The sequence below is a fragment of the Danio rerio genome, chromosome 16 (genome assembly GCF_049306965.1).
Source record: "Danio rerio strain Tuebingen ecotype United States chromosome 16, GRCz12tu, whole genome shotgun sequence".
Classification (NCBI taxonomy): domain Eukaryota; kingdom Metazoa; phylum Chordata; class Actinopteri; order Cypriniformes; family Danionidae; genus Danio; species Danio rerio.
In genome coordinates this window covers 42,458,641-42,475,240 of record NC_133191.1, presented here as the reverse complement: position 1 = coordinate 42,475,240, position 16,600 = coordinate 42,458,641, and the positions used below count along the sequence as shown (strand labels likewise).

The 16,600-nt window shown below is 35.2% G+C and overlaps 1 protein-coding gene across 1 annotated transcript in view; it reads left to right on the top strand.

The window, feature by feature from the left end:
• The first annotated feature begins 2,109 nt into the window (after positions 1-2,109).
• plekho1b (pleckstrin homology domain containing, family O member 1b) overlaps positions 2,110-16,600 on the top strand; it is a 52,595-nt gene continuing 38,104 nt past the window's right edge. The window contains exons 1-2 of the mRNA NM_001326535.1: positions 2,110-2,425; positions 5,128-5,274. Of these exons, the coding sequence (NP_001313464.1) occupies positions 2,399-2,425; positions 5,128-5,274 (174 nt within the window). The 5' untranslated portion in view covers positions 2,110-2,398. The remainder of the gene's footprint in view (positions 2,426-5,127; positions 5,275-16,600) is intronic.

Below are 16,600 nucleotides of genomic sequence, written 5' to 3'. Positions count from 1 at the left end.
ACACTACACATTAGATGCTAAATATACTGTTTGGAATCTATTTCACTGATTGACAATTTAAAAAGAAATAAAATATACATTTTGTTTCTATTTATAACCCACATTGTCTTGTCCATTTTCCCAATGTCGATTTATAACAAATCCAGCAGGAAAATATTGCGCCCTAATAAAATAATTAAATGAAATTTTGACATACTGATTAGTACTCAGTATAATACTTTATAAGTACATGTTATCACCACTATTTAATGCTAATATTGGTAGCACTGTATTTTACAGTCCTGTTCTGCATGTAGTTATGCGCTTACAGTAATTACAAATAACTAGGGATTAATCCTCAACCCACCCCTAAACCAACCCATGCAGTTACCTTACATAACCCAGTATACTCTCTACAGTGCATGTGCGCTTACTGAAAAATAAATTCAACAATTAAACCCACATATCGGACTACCCATATGAACAAATACCACAGTAATTTATAGGAAATACTATAGTTTTTGAGCCATACTATAGTAAATTACTTGAATTAATTTGTTGTGTTGATTGTATTGTTGTATACAGATATATTCATTCCTTCATTCATTTTCTTGTCTGCTTAGTACCTTTATTAATCTGGGGTCGCCACAGCGGAATGAACCACCAACTTTTTCAGCAAGTTTTAACGCAGCGGATGCCCTTCCAGCAGCAACCCATCTCTGGGAAACATCCACACACACACTCATACACTACGGACAATTTAGCCAACCCAATTCACCTGTACCGCATGCTTTTGGACTGTGGGGGAAACCGGAGCACCCGGAGGAAACACACGCGATCGCAGGGAGAACATGCAAACTCCAGACAGAAAGGCCAACTGAGCGTTGTATGTATACACACACATACAGTATAGTTTAGATGCAAAAACCTCTAAAAGCCATTTAATATTTTCTTCTAAATTTGCATTTTTTTTTTTACTCCTGTGTGTAGGCTCTGTAATTTAACCTTTATAGTGACGAATATATATATAAACACACACACATATTACATAGTGCTATATAACCCTATAATATAGCAATATAACCCAATACTGTAGTTTTATACAAAACATTGGCTTTTATCAACTGTTTTATCAACCATGGTTTAATCAACTGTAGTAAAAACTAAAGTAGGCCTATACAGTATTTTTTTTTTACTATTTATCAGTCTACTTTAATATACAGTATAATACACTTTACTCTATGGTTTGAAAAAACTACATCATTTAATATAAAATAAAGTATTTTTAGTGGTGGGCAAAGATTAATTGCGATTAGTCCAAAATCAAACTTTTTTTCCCCCTGCGTTTGTAGATATAACATGTATAAATACACTCAAATAATTACATTTGCTGCTTGCTCATAATAACTATTTAAAAAGAGCTGAAACAAAATAATTCTGGAGGTTCTTTTGGGGACAACTTAAATGTTTTATGTTAAATTTGTATGTATGTATGTGTGTGTGTGTGTGTGTGTGTGTCTGTCTGTCTGTCTGTCTGTCTGTCTGTCTGTCTGTCTGTCTGTCTGTCTGTCTGTCTGTCTATCTATCTATCTATCTATCTATCTATCTATATAATTATACAACAGTTCTGTCTGGTTCTTGAATATGATTGTCTGAAAGCCATGCAATATTCTGTAATTAACAGCACTAGTACAGCCTCGTCATCCTTCTGTATTACTACACACTATGGTTCACTCAACTGAAGTAAAAACTAAAATAGGCCTATACAGTATTTATTACAGTATTTTAAAGTATTTATTACAGTTTATCTATTTAATAATTTTCTCGGACATATGCATGCGTGTATTAATATGCTACATAAATAATGCATATACAGACACACGCATATAATAATAATTATTATGCAATGTTTGTATGTAATAATTATCATGTCTGTCATTAATAGCTAATAAACAAGTAAGCTTAAATGGCTGTAAAAAAAACTTCGCACATTCCCTTCAGTACAGCAAATCCCCCCTCTGTCTTTCCAGTGACATCATTGTGGTGTCCATAGGTGGAGCTGTGGAGGACAAAGAGAGGGACCACACATCCTCAAGTTCTCAGCTCACACAACTACAACCAGAACTCCACGCGTGACGGCAGAGGATCAACAACGCACGAGGATGCCACTAACACACACTCACCAGCACATTTCTGAGGTCTGTCCGAAATAACCAGCAAATGGTGACCGGCGCGGTGGACGCTGAACGGGAGTAAATTCACCGGAGGAGGCGTAAAGAAACAACCGGGGAGCGACTCTCATTTAACAAAGCGCTTTTCTTTGAGTGTGGCTTTTTCGGGTGTAGGATTTTCAGTGGATTCTTTTGTATCTGGATTGTTCGTGGAGGGAGAGAGCCGGGAAGCGGTGTTTCATTGAGCCATGAAGAAGAACAGTTCGTCAAAGCGGGTGAGAAAGACACCGAGTCCCCTCTATTGTCAGTGAGGAGCGCCGCGAGCCTTTGTGCACTAGTATATGAACCACTGCAGAGCATACATACTGCTTCACTATACTAAAACTATCTTTAGCAACGTTTTACAATTACATTTGCCAAAAAAAACGTAATTTTTTGTTGTAGTTGCAAATGTAAAAGTCGATATCCTCTCGCACTGTAATGTTAGTTGACTGAATAGCGGAAGAGCAATGCTGACGTTATTCTATTAAACTGAGCATGAGTTGTTAAACTACAGTTAATGTGTCAAATGGGAATAATGATAACACAATAATAGTATTAACAATAATAATAACCAAAATAAAATCTGGCCTACTTGTCTGCGTATTTTGAATTTAACAATATATAACTGTTAGTTATATAAACACTGGTTGTGTGTAGCAGCCTACTACTAGAATATAGATTTTACATTTGGGTTTTAAGTGTGCTGTTTATTATGTATAAAGCTCTGGTCAAAAGTTAAGAAGCATTAAGATTTGTTAGAAGCCTCTTCTGCTCACAAAAGCTGCATTTATGTAATCCAGAATGGCTCTTTAAGACTATTTCTGCAAGAGTTGGTTTTTAAAATATTTTACTTGAGTCTAAATTATATTAAGTTGCATTTTAAATGTATGGAAGATTTCACATAGATTTAATAAATTCATTTTTAACTGAACATGTCAGACTTTAAATGTTGCTAATATAGTTTTACATTGATTATATGTTAAATTCAGCTTATTTAATATATATATATATATATATATATATATATATATATATATATATATATATATAAATATATATATATATATATATATATATATATATATATATTTTTTTTTTTTTTTTATCATATATATATATATATATACTGTTAAAAAAATATACACACACACATACATACATATATATATTAATTGAACACATACATTCTAAAAACCAAAAAGAATTGAAAAACTTTAAAGAATTGAAAAAAATGTAAAAACTGGCCTATTTGTTTTTAAATATACAAATCTAAAATATAGTTATTCACTGGTTGTATTTAACAGCCTACCAAGTTAGTAAATATGGATATTAATTTGGATTATTTAGTATGCTGTTTATTATGTATAAATCGCTGGTCAAAACTTTGGAAGAATTACGATTTGTTAAAAGCATTTTCTGCTCACAAAAGGTGCAGTTATGTAATACAGAACTGCTGTTTACGATTATTTCTGACAAAGTTGGTTTTTAATATGTTTTACTTAGATTTAAAAGATATTAACTAGCATTTTAAATCTATGGAAAATTTCACTCAGATTTAATAAATTCATTTTTAATTACACATTTTAGCCTTTAAATGTTGCTAATATAGTTTTACATTGGTTATATGGTAAATGCAGCTTATTTACTGTATAATTTTGATCATATACGCTACTGGTCAAACATTTGGAAAAATTAAGGTTAGAAACAAGCTTAAATTTGAAACTGATCATAGTCAGGAACCAACTGAAGCTGTCATCTAGAGGACAATATTACAGTAATCTGTGTAAGAAAGGCATAATATAGATATTAATTTTAGGTTATTTAGTATGCTGTTTATTATGTATAAAGCTCTGGTCAAAAGTTAAGAAGCATTAAGATTTGTTAAAAGTCTCTTCTGCTCACAAAAGCTGCATTGATTTAATCCAGATTGGCTCTGTACGATTTTTTCTGAAAGAGTTGGTTTTTTAAAATATTTTACTTGGGTTTAAAATATATTATATGACATTTTAAATATATGGAAGATTTCACATAGATTTAATAAATACGTTTTTTCCTACACGTTTCAGACGTTTAATGTTGCTAATATAGGTTTACATTGGTTATACTGTATGTTAAACTCAGCTCATTTACTTGACTAAAGTGATCTTACTATACTGATCTTACTATATTCAGGAAACAACTGAAGCTGTCATCATCAGGGCAATATTACAGAGATCTGTGTAAGACAGGCATTTTGCTATAGTAAAAAAACATGCATTGATATATAAAAACTAAACGCTACCCCACCTAAACAAATATGAATGATTAATTCATTTAAAACATTCGTTCTAAAAACCAAAGGGAAATTCCCAAGGGAACCCATGGTTTGAAAATGCTAATCCTCTACTACGACAAACTGCACTATTAACATGCACTATTAATGAGATGATTAAATTACTGTCCAAAATGGCTAAAAGCATAATAAATGACACCTTCAATAAATTTCCAGCAGCCGAAAAGTGCATACGTGCAGAATTACATGCATATAAATGAGCAGTTAAATGTCTTTTACACAATAAAGACTTATCAGAAAGAAATTTTGGTCTTTTTTCACTATTTTCTATGTACACAGCCTTTTAGCTTATCACACTCAGACTGCAAGATCTCAACCCTGGTAATAAACAAACCCCTGAGGAAACACTGATGTGTGTAGTGTTTGTCCTGTGTGAGAAATCTGACTAGGCAGCAGGAATGTGATATGATCTACATGACAAAGATATTGTCTTTAAGAGAGGCTCCCCCTATTTTAGAGATTATGTATCAAACCTAGTCAACAGCCTTTTCAAGCTGCATATTGAGCATCATAGACCCAAAAAATGCTTGGAAACATACAATTACATCATAACTCACTGCTAAGGTGAAGTCTCATTGGCATGTCTGTATTTTCTCTCTCTAGGGCCCTCAGGATGCCAATCAACAGCCTGTGCAGCCCGACAAAACTGGCTGGATCCGCAAGTTCTGTGGCAAAGGAATTTTCAGGGAAATTTGGAAAAACCGATTTGTTATATTGAAAGGAGACCAACTCTTAATTTCTGAAAAAGAGGTTCGTTTTAGACATTTTTTATTTATTGCTGTTGCTTTTCTCCACGTTATCATCATTTGATTAATGGGATGCTGCGTGTGGCTCAGTCTTCCAGTGATATTCGTTACCACTTTCAATATGTGTGTGTTGAAAAGCGAGTAATGTGTCTTTAGTTGCCTAAAGGCATGGATAGGTTGTGTGACATGCTCCCAGAAAACCACAAACAAAAATGGAAATTCAATCCATGCTACTTTAAACATTATAAAACAGCATGGCTTTGACTGACCTCAGAGCATTAAAAGAAATCTAGTATTATTTAGAAATGATTCTCTCAAACTGAACAGGTTTCACATTCAAACTATACAGAACATAATTAATAATAACAATAAAGGTAACACTTTACAATAAGGTTCCATGAGTTTGGTGATTTATTTATTTACACGAACAATTAACAGACAACACATTTATTTGTTACAGTTTTTATTCTTATTTCTTACCCTTAGTTCTGAAAATAAAGTCATTCATTGCTTGTTCTTGTTAACTCATTAACTAAATTAACTTTGGATTAACTAAAACTTTGGATTTTAATAATAAATTTGTACATGTTGAACTATGATTAATAAATACTGTAAAAGTATTGTTCATTCTTATTAAATGTTAGTAAAGATATTACCTAACGGATATTATTGTAAAGTGTGACCATAAAATGTTTGTTGATAATATTCAGTATATGCAGATAGACTTACTTAAAGGGGGTGTTCCGCTATGATATCATATTTTAAACTTTAGGTGATGTGTAATGTAGCGGTGTGAAGATAAACAACATCTCTGAATGTAAGATGCTTAAAGTTCCATGCTAAGGGAGACATTAGCTTCTACAGAGTTAGCTTGGCAAAGCCTACAGCGAATGAAGTTTGGGGACTACAAAAAATACATCCGGGTTAGTGAGATGACAAAAGCTTCAGGTTACACACATTCACCACGCGTATACACCTCGCATAGCAAAAGGGCGTGGCCAGAAGTGATGTAATGTTACAGCAGAGAAAGCTAAAATGCCGTCTAAACACTACTATTTCCACAGAGCTTCTTCTGTTTCTGTATTTGGGCTTCCAAAGGACACAACACAAAGAGAGATGTGCTTACAGTTTAATTTTAATTATCTTCCAGATAATTATAAAATATATAGCTAGCATTTGACAAAGGACAGCTTCCAGAATCTCTCCCAGTTCAGGGCTGTATTAGTTTAAAAACTTTTCAAAGGAGCAGCTCCAAACATAATAGCAGAAGATGTGGATTGTGAGCCACAACCTGTGAGTATTTTTATATGTTAAAATTGATCTATTACATGCACAGTGTCTAGCGTTACGGCATATTGTAGCAAGGATGTAAACAACGGGAAATGCTGTTTGGCACCACTAACAATTTAGCTACAAATTAATATTTATCAATCAAACCGCTGTAAACACCCACAATCTTCAGCAGCACTGCAGTGTCTCTCTATGTGGCTGCTTTCCCTGCAGTCTACATCCCAAATAACGAACTCGCAAAAGATATGTGAACTTTTATATTACTTACACATGCTTATTACTAATAAAAGACACTTGTCAGATGTTATTTTAGATAGCAGGAGTGAGCTTTAGCTGTGTCCTTTTCATTTTCTGTCTGATTCAGGCCCAAACTGATTTGGCTAACGGCTAAACTGACTGACAGTATTTACACAGCGCAAAAGCATGTGCTTATGGAGGCGTGACGCTTTTCCTGGTGATGTGGAACTGATCCGTGATTCACATTATGTTAGCTGATCAATCAGAGCCTCTTGAGGGCGGGCCTTACAGAGGAACAAGTAAATATGTCAGTCGCTTTCATGTTAGCTGAGTAGCTGTATATAATAAAAATAAGATATATGAAAAAATCATGTGATTTTTTTTTACAAGTGAACCATGATCACACATTGCTATGCATCTTATAAACAAAATCAAGCCTTAAAAATACACTCTGGACCACCCCTTTACTTAATATTATTTAACAATGCACAAGTATCCAGTATGATCCAAGTCAAAGCATGTTAACCAAGTCAAAAAACAAGGTGTTTATGCATTCATAACATACGCAGAAGAAAAATATAACAGTGATTATATTGATGAATGATTAATCATATTCTGAATGTGACATATAGGAATTTATGGCATTGGCAAATAGTTCCAATAATGGAATCACAAGTTCCCTTAGTTGTTCCTCAAAGGAGCAACACATAAAAAAGATTACTTACAATCATGTCTTTTGATATGTATGAAAATAGATGGTAAGAAGGAACTGTCAACCTACAAAAAAAAAAGAAAAAAAAACATTCCATTAAGATCATAAAAGTAGTTCATGTGACTCATTCATCTTTACTGTATGAAAAACTGCAGTTTAAACTTTCTAACTAAATAAAAAAACTCCTTTGTGTTCCACAGAGCAGGGAAAAGTCATGCAAATGTATAATAACATGAGGGAGAGTAAACAATCAACTGTTTGGATCTGAATTTTTTGGTGACTGTGTCCCCTTGATATTTTTCTGTTCAGGTCAGACTTACTGTGGTGCACAGACCTACATCTAGGCCCTGTTTCCACTTGGTATAAACATGTGTTTTCAGTGATCTGATCACAAGTGGTCAGCTGAGACGTGCTTCCACCTGGCACTAATATGTGTTCTGATATGCCTTTTGTGCGTGCTATTTTGACACAGCTTGTGGGAAAACAGGCAAATGAAAAGGATGCAGCTATGATTTTGGCTGTAATTTGTTTTGGTATAACAAAGTGAAATATGAATCCATGATTTTGCTACGTTATCCCACAGCATTTAAAGGAAAAGTTCACCCAAAAATCATTTACTTAGTCTGCTAACTTCTACCAAACCTGTTTGAGATGATTTTCTTCAACTGAACGCAAAAGAAGATTTTTTGTAGGACGCTGAAAACTGTTAATCATTGATTTGCATAGTAGTTATTCCTACTATGGATGTCAATGGTTATTTGTTAACCAATGATTTTTCATAATATCTTCTTTTGTGTTCAGCAGATAACAGAAAATCCAGCCTGATCTCATGAGGACACATAACTATTTTACGCTTTGTCAGTGTAGTGGCTAATTCGTATGAATTCGTACAATTTCAGTTAGACCTGTGCGATTTGGGAAAAATACCTAATTGCAGTTTTTTTGAGAGATGTTGGGATTGTGATTTGATTTGCGATTTAATTTTGTAGCTAAGATTCAGCTCAATAATCTGTATCATAGCTTTTTACTGCTAAAATGCAGTGAGTGTTAGTAAAAAAAAATGGAAACTAAAAACATTTATTCAAATTTTTTTTTTTAATTCTCCACTACACTTCCTAATCTGTAATTGCCTCTCTGAATATCACACTAACTGTACAAAAAAAAAAAAAAAAAAAAAAAAAAAAATACTAATACTACTAATACTTCCCTTCTTAGACTTTACAGACCTGAAACTTGCTTATAGCACTTATTCATTGTTGCTCTTGGTTGTGTAAATTGCTTCCTTGTCCTCATTTGTAAGTCGCTTTGGATAAAAGCGTCTGCTAAATGACTAAATGTAAATGTAAATGTAATATATCCAGAAATTTCATAAATTTTTCTCTAGTACACATAAAATGAGCTTACCTTTCTGTAAACAAGTTCAACTCAAATTAGGGAGATAATGTAGCTTATTATACAAAAAAAAAAAAAATATATGATTATAAAAATACAGAACACTCAGCAAATTAACATAGCTAATAAGAGGCAGAATGAAAAGTTCTGATTGGGCAGAATGAAAGTGTGCCCACTCAATTGGCTAATAAAGTCATACACAGTTGGCAGTCATGCATTTGCTCTGGGTGGGGGAAATAAATAATACATATATATTCCATAACGCTGCCTCTTGCGGTTAACTACAGAAATTGCAACGTTTAAAATTGAGATTTGATTCCGATTAATTGCACAGCCCCTAAGTTCAGTCTTACGAAAATGTATGATTTTAAAAAGGAGGTGTGGCACATAATGTCGCCCTTAAACCCAACTGTCATTTGGCGATAAGCAAATTGTACAAAATTATATGAATGAGATCATACGAATTCATACGAACTAACTACTAAGTCATAAAGCTACAAATTGCAGTAAGATCAAGTTGGAAAATCAGAAAGGTTTGGAAAAATTTAGTAAATGGCTATTTTAGATGTTAATTTTTGGGTGAGGCAGTGGCGCAGTAGGTAGTGCTGTCGCCTCACAGCAAGAAGGTTGCTGGTTCGAACCCCGTTCAGTTGGCGTTTCAGTGTGGAGTTTGCATGTTCTCCCTGCCTTCGCGTGGGTTTCCTCTGGGTGCTCCAGTTTCCCCCACAGTCCAAAGACATGTGGTACAGGTGAATTGGGTAGGCTAAATTGTCCGTAGCTTATGAGTGTGTAGATGTTTCCCAGAGATGGGTTGTGGCCGGAAGGGCATCCGCTTTGTAAAAACTTGCTGTTGGTGGTTCATTCCGCTGTGGCGACCCCAGGTTAATAAAGGGACTAAGCTGACAAGAAAATGAATGAATGAATGAATTTTTGGGCAAACAACCACTTTAACCAGTCGAGTTTACATACACCACAAAAATAAAGTCCAATGTAATGCAATTTTGACTGCCCAAAAGCGGTACAGTGGTCCCTTGCTATAACGCGGTCCAATTTAACATGCTTTTTTCCTACAGCACATTGTGTTCTGTGTTCTGATTGGCTGTAGACCATTGTCAATCAATTTCCTCTGTGCTGTGTCTCCTGTACAGTACAGAATGCGTTCAGCTTTCTGAAAATGTTTATGCCTGTCTGAGAAAAGTGTATAAAGTTTGTAGTGAGGGGTTTTACTGCCTTAAAACATCTAGAATATAATTGTAATAAACTAAAGCAGATTACTTCGCCTATTGTGGGTTACTTTTAGAATGTAACTGCCATGAATAACGAGGGACAACTGTATTTAGTTTAATCCACATTGAATCTTACTATCGAGTGTAAACAAGACTTTATAGTGCTTAAAGGGATAGTTCACCCCAAAATGAAACTGTACTATTTACTCTCCTTAAAGCAGTTCCAAAGTTATTTTTTCAATATTGCTGAACACAAAAGAAGATATTTTGAAAAAAGCTGAAAAAACTCCAATGCAGGAAAACCAAATAATATGAAAGTCAATGGTTTGAACTTCTTTTGTGTTGAACAGAAGAAATAAACTCAAACAGGTTTGGAACAAGTAAAGAGTGAGTAAACAATGACAGAATTTACAGTTTTGGGTGAACTCCCCCTTTAACACCTTCACCCAACTGCAGACACATGTGATGAATGGCCAAACACGGCAATATGTGAACCTTCAATCAGCAGTCATTTCCAAGTCCACTGTCAGCATGTGCTTTCCATACGGTGGTCCCCTTCACTTCAGGATGAACAGTTTTCTCTGAGACGTTTAACAAGTTCAGCAAGCATGAAGCAATAGAAAAGAGGCTTTTTTTCTCAGGAGCGAGGCTGATTTACTGCAGTGTGGGAGGACGAAGGGAAGGAAAGCAGGACTGAGGTTGAGTCATGGTCACGCAGAAGACTGTTTGCTGTGCTCAGCATCAGATCAAACAATGCCGAGGCAGCATATGGGATCTGGCTCACAGCTCAGAGGGAGGATTGACCCTTTTAGTGCTTAACAGACTGAGGTTTCATCATGCTGTCGTCTAGATGTTTCTCTCCAGCTGTCTAGACGGACAACAGATTTTAATGATCCAATGCTGTTGTTTTGGTATCATGTTTCCTAGGAGATAATGCCAAAGCGATCCTCGTATTTATAAGGCATTATGAATATCCCAGCCTTAAGTGATTAAATATATTTCTCGAGTATACGTTTCGTTTTTTAATACTGTACTGTGGCTAATGTTAAATGAGTAGCTCATTTCAAAATGAAAGTGTTGTAGGGCTGGGCGATATTACAAAAATAAATTAGCATAATATCATGTTTCATATCATAGATAATTATTGAATATTTTTAACAATACATTTAGGAATATTAGGATTTTCAACCACTTTATTTTAATTCACCAATATTCATTCATTCATTTTCCTGTCGGCTTAGTCCCTTTATTAATCCAGGGTCGCCACAGCGGAATGAACTGACTACTTATCCAGCAAGTTTTTACGCAGCAGATGCCCTTCCAGCCACAACCCATCGCTGGGAATTATCCTCACACACACACACTATGGACAATTTAGCCTACCCAATTCACCTGTACCGCATGTCTTAGGACTGTGGGGTAAACCGGAGCACCCGGAGTAAACCCACACGAAGGCAGGGAGAACATGCAAACTCCACACAGAAATGCCAACTGAGCCGAGGTTCGAATCGACCCAGCGACCTTCTTGCTGTGAGGCGACAGCACTACCTACTGCGCCACTGCCTCGCTCAAGTTGTGAAGTTAATTGACTATATTACTCCCTATGCTAAATACTACTAGTGGAGAACTAGTGGCTTGGGTGCACAAGAAAAGAAACCAAAAAGAAACAAAAAAAAGCTACTCTGGGGACATCCTTTTTTATTTACAATCTACTCACTTCTGCTATACAGCACTCTTTTTTGCATGCGTTGTTTGTTATTCTGACCTAAAGTGACAAGCACAAGCACGTGGTTTACAATGAGTTTTGTGCTCTCGAAACTAAGTAACCATCAATTGTTTTCTCAGAGGATGACAAACCATTGCTGCCGCTCTGATGCAAGTTTATAGCACTGCAGTGTTTGGGTGCGCTGTGTTTGTCTGAGGTAACTAGTCTGCCGTTATTACTGAAATGTGTATATTCTACACAAAATGTGAAGCAGATTGGTTAGTTCTGGTTACATGAATCATAGTGCACTTGCGGCATTCGAAAAAGTTCAGATGTTTTCAACTAGGTGCAGCTGAAAACTGCACGTGCGTCACTTGTGCACGCTTGCACAACATGTGCAAGTTGCTCCAATGTGTGCGTTGTCCAAGTCGCGTGCCTTCATTGAAAATGACAAACGTACACCCTAAGCTTATTGGCACTGATACAAAGGCGCACACTCAGCAACCACATTTTAATAAAACTATAGCGCTTCATACCGAAACTACATGCTGAATCCTTTTTTAATCTATATTTTTAAAGGTGTCCGGTCAATAAATATTGATACCAATTTCAATGCCTAGACCTAAAATGTTGTCCTTGATTTCTAAACACATATTTCTTACATTCTTTGTACATTCACGTTTCTTGAAGTTAAAGGCTACTTGAAAACATCACATTACATACACACACACACACACACACACACACAAACACACACACACACACACACTCACACACACACGCACACACACACACATGCATGCACCCACACACACACCCACACACACACACACACACACACACACACACACACACACACACACATGCACACGCACACACACACACACGCACACACACACACACACACGCACGCACGCGCACACACGCACACACACACACGCACGCACGCGCACACACACACACACACACACACACACACACACACACACATAAACAAACAAACAACGTACTGGTTGATCAATGTTTTATCCAAACACTTACTTTTTCTTTTTTAAGTTATTTTAGGGGCCTGACAAAAGTAGATTGTTGAAAATGGTTTTTCAAAATTACATTCAATAATATAATACTAAATAGGAATTTTGTTACTAGGATCCATATTTCTCGTTTATTCTAAAGTGATAACAAAATATTAAAAAATAAAACATTATAAAACAAATGAATTGTTCGCAAAAGGATTAATAATTTACCATTAAAAATATATATGGAGAATTTTTGTCTCATGCTAATTTGTTAGGAAAATTTCACCCAAAAATAATTTACTCAGTCTTTACTTTTTATATCTCCTTTTTATTAGTCCTTTTTTTCAATGGGCAGCACGATGGCTCAGTGGTTAGCACTGTCTCCTCACAGTCACAGCAAGAAGGTTGCTGGTTCAAGTCCCGGATGGACCAGTTGGCATTTCTGTGTGGAATTTGCATGTTCACCCTGTGTTGGTGTGGGTTTCCTTTAGGTGCTTTCTGGTTTCCCCCACAATCCAAAGACATGCGCTATAGGTTATTTGGATGCACCAAATTAGCTGTGTGTGTGTGAATGTGAGAGTGTATGTTTGTTTCCCGGTACTGGGTTGCGGCTGGAAGGGTATCTGCTGCGTAAAACATACGTAAAGCAAAACATGTTGGAATAGTTGGCAGTTTATTCTCCTGTGGTGACCCCTGATTAATAAGGGACTAAGCTGAAGGAAAATGAATGAAATAGTTTTTTATATATTCATTATATTTCTCGTCTGACTTGTCTGAATTCTCTAGACCCTATTGATTTTGCTCAGGTTCCACATTTATTGTAAATTTATTTGCTTTGTTGCACATTTGAATTGTTGCCAAGTATTAATTCCAAGTTAAATTGCTTTGAAAAGTAAAAAGCACACCTTCCTTTACCAATCTGCAGGGTTATGGGGTTTCTTGAAATCCCAAAACGTAAATGCAAGTATGTGCAATAGCGAGCAGGACTAATAACCCGCAGGCTGTTCATTGTGTGTGGTTTCACTTAAATCAAATTGGCATATTTCAGTCAGGTGATAGGAGACTGAAGGACAGCATTAAGCTGAGAATGCATCCTGAAAAAAGAAATCTTCCAGAACCGCTCTCAGGAGCAGATGTTATGTTGTTTGGGGTCAGATTCCTGGCTGTTGATGTGGCAGATGTAGAGCTAACAGAGGAGGAGAGCTTTTCCCCACTCCTCCTCACATATTCTTGTAAATGTATCTCTCGTTTCTCTTTTGTGATTCCAATAAATCATTATTTCACGTCACTAAAAACTTCTTCTTACCATAAATGTCACATAGCAAGAAAGCAGAAGAAGACAAGAGCTGTCTGAGTTTTGTTTGCCCACTCAAGGCCATATATGGAAACTGTGGTCTTTATGTTGAAAGCATCTTGTATTGTTCTTCTGCTTTTTTGGTGCCATATGTATAGATGGTAGATGTGCGTGTACAGGGGACAACTTGTTCTTGAAATATTACTTCCTCTTTTACAGTGTCCTGTTCTCCTTGGTTCATCTGGTTTGCTTGCTTATAACGATATTCCTACGACAGCACTGAGATCACAGTTTTTCCATTTTCCAATCAGTATTCAACCTAAACAGAAAATTATTTTAAATATATTGCATTTAAAGTTGTGAAATTGTTCAGGGAGTACTGCCAGTTATGTCAACAGGATTGTGTGTACTTGCTGTCTTTGCAGTTTGATCCTACTTGAAAATGTATCTGTCCTGAAAGTACAAGAAACCCCAAAATTCTGAAAATGTAGCCTTATACATTTCTGGAGATTGCGAATTATGTAGCCAGAAGTACATATGGCTGAATTTCATCTTTAAAACAAACGATACGGGGCGGTATGACACCGTTTCTTTTCGCGCTCATCAGCTGACCGATGTTCCCAGGCCATATGGATGGTTTTCCATGGTGGTAAAAATCTGGCGAGGGCTTTTCTTTTTCTGGATTGGTTTTTAAAACTGTCAGTTGGGTTTAGGGAAGTGGCTGGGTGGGTTAATCAGTGCTTTTAAAAACACTATTGGTTGGGTTTAGGGAAGGAGGAGGGTGGGTCAGTTGATTGGTCAGTCAGTCAGTCAGTCATTTAGTCGACAGCAGTCTCTGGTAGATTTATGTGAGAACAGAAGGTGCGAATGGCATTTGCGAGAGAAATTTGAGATCTCAAAAAGCATGCACGGCAGCCTCTTTCGCCATAACAAAGACTGCAAAAAAAAAAAAAAAAACAGCTCCTGGGACGTATTTGGCGAATACGGCAAATATGTACATATACAAAAATGTATATAGCGGGATGTTACCAGAAATGAATGGGTTGGTTTTTTTCAGTTTGTTGTACAACAGAAGTAAGAAATTGAAACAGGTTTGGAACAAGTGGGAAATTAGTAAATTATTACAGATTTTTAATTTTTGGTGAACTATACTTTTAATTAACAATTATACAGAATTCAAATTTGGAACAATTAAATTTCAGTGGGCGGGGATACACAACAGCATTTTCTGAAAACGGCCTTAAAATACAAATTTCTGAAATTGAGTTTCAAATCATAAGTTGCATTATTTGTTAAGATTATTGTCTCCATCTAAATGACAAAAGAGTGATTTTTTGGAAACTGTGATGTAATCTGTTAAACATATTCAGTCTTAGACTTGCTCAAATACCTGGCAACCCAAAACAACATGTATGTGCATATTTGTGTGTAGTGTTGTATTTTTGGATTCAGTAAACTTCTAATTAGCAGCTTATTAATAGTTAGATAGTAGTTGGGTTTAGGTATTGGGTAGGATTAATTGCTAATAAACAGTTAATAACTTTATAATAGGCAGGTAATACACCAGTAGTAAGTGGTGTTAATTGTTACTTAAACTAAAGTGTTACCAAATATTATGTTAAAATATTGTGTGTGTGTGTATATATATATATATATATATATATATATATATATATATATATATATATATATATATATATATATATATAGTAGTAAACATTTGAAGTGGATCAAAACATTTAATCAAAGTTGCCCTATACAACTATTGAACAATACCCATTCTTATCTAGTAATATTGACTACTTTATATATAAACACATATAAACTTATAGCTAATAAATATGAATTTATATGTACATATTTGTAATAACAGTAGTTGAAAATACATGTAAACTGCCATTTTCGAAATATATGTTGCATATATGACATATATTTTGTATATGTGGAATATAAACGTGTATACAGCTTGTATACAGAAATGCTTTCTGGGAAAGAAAATCAAGCTGTGGTATGGCCCAGCCAATCACCTGACTTGAATCCGATATAAAATAAAAAATACAGATCAGATTTGATAGACAAGAGCCACAGAACCATCAAGATTTTAACACTCTATTGAAGTTTGTGAAAAACTCACATCTGAGCAATTCATTTGACTTCATTCTTCACATGAGAGGTATCTTTATGCTGTCAAAAAAAAGCTTTTTATTAAAAGAATTAAATAGTAGTATTTCAGTAGCACTTTCTTCTTGTGTCATTTCATTGTTATTAAACTATATTTTCAGATTTTTAAAAATTTGTTTTATTTTTATGTTTGTATTGTTTGAGTTTTTACCAAAATCTGGTTCAATTCCATGTTAACAGCTCCTTTAGAAATATTATTCCCAGGGAAAAAAAAAAGACCTGTTCAATGTTTATTTTCCCCGCTGTATATCACATACTTAATTTGCATATACTG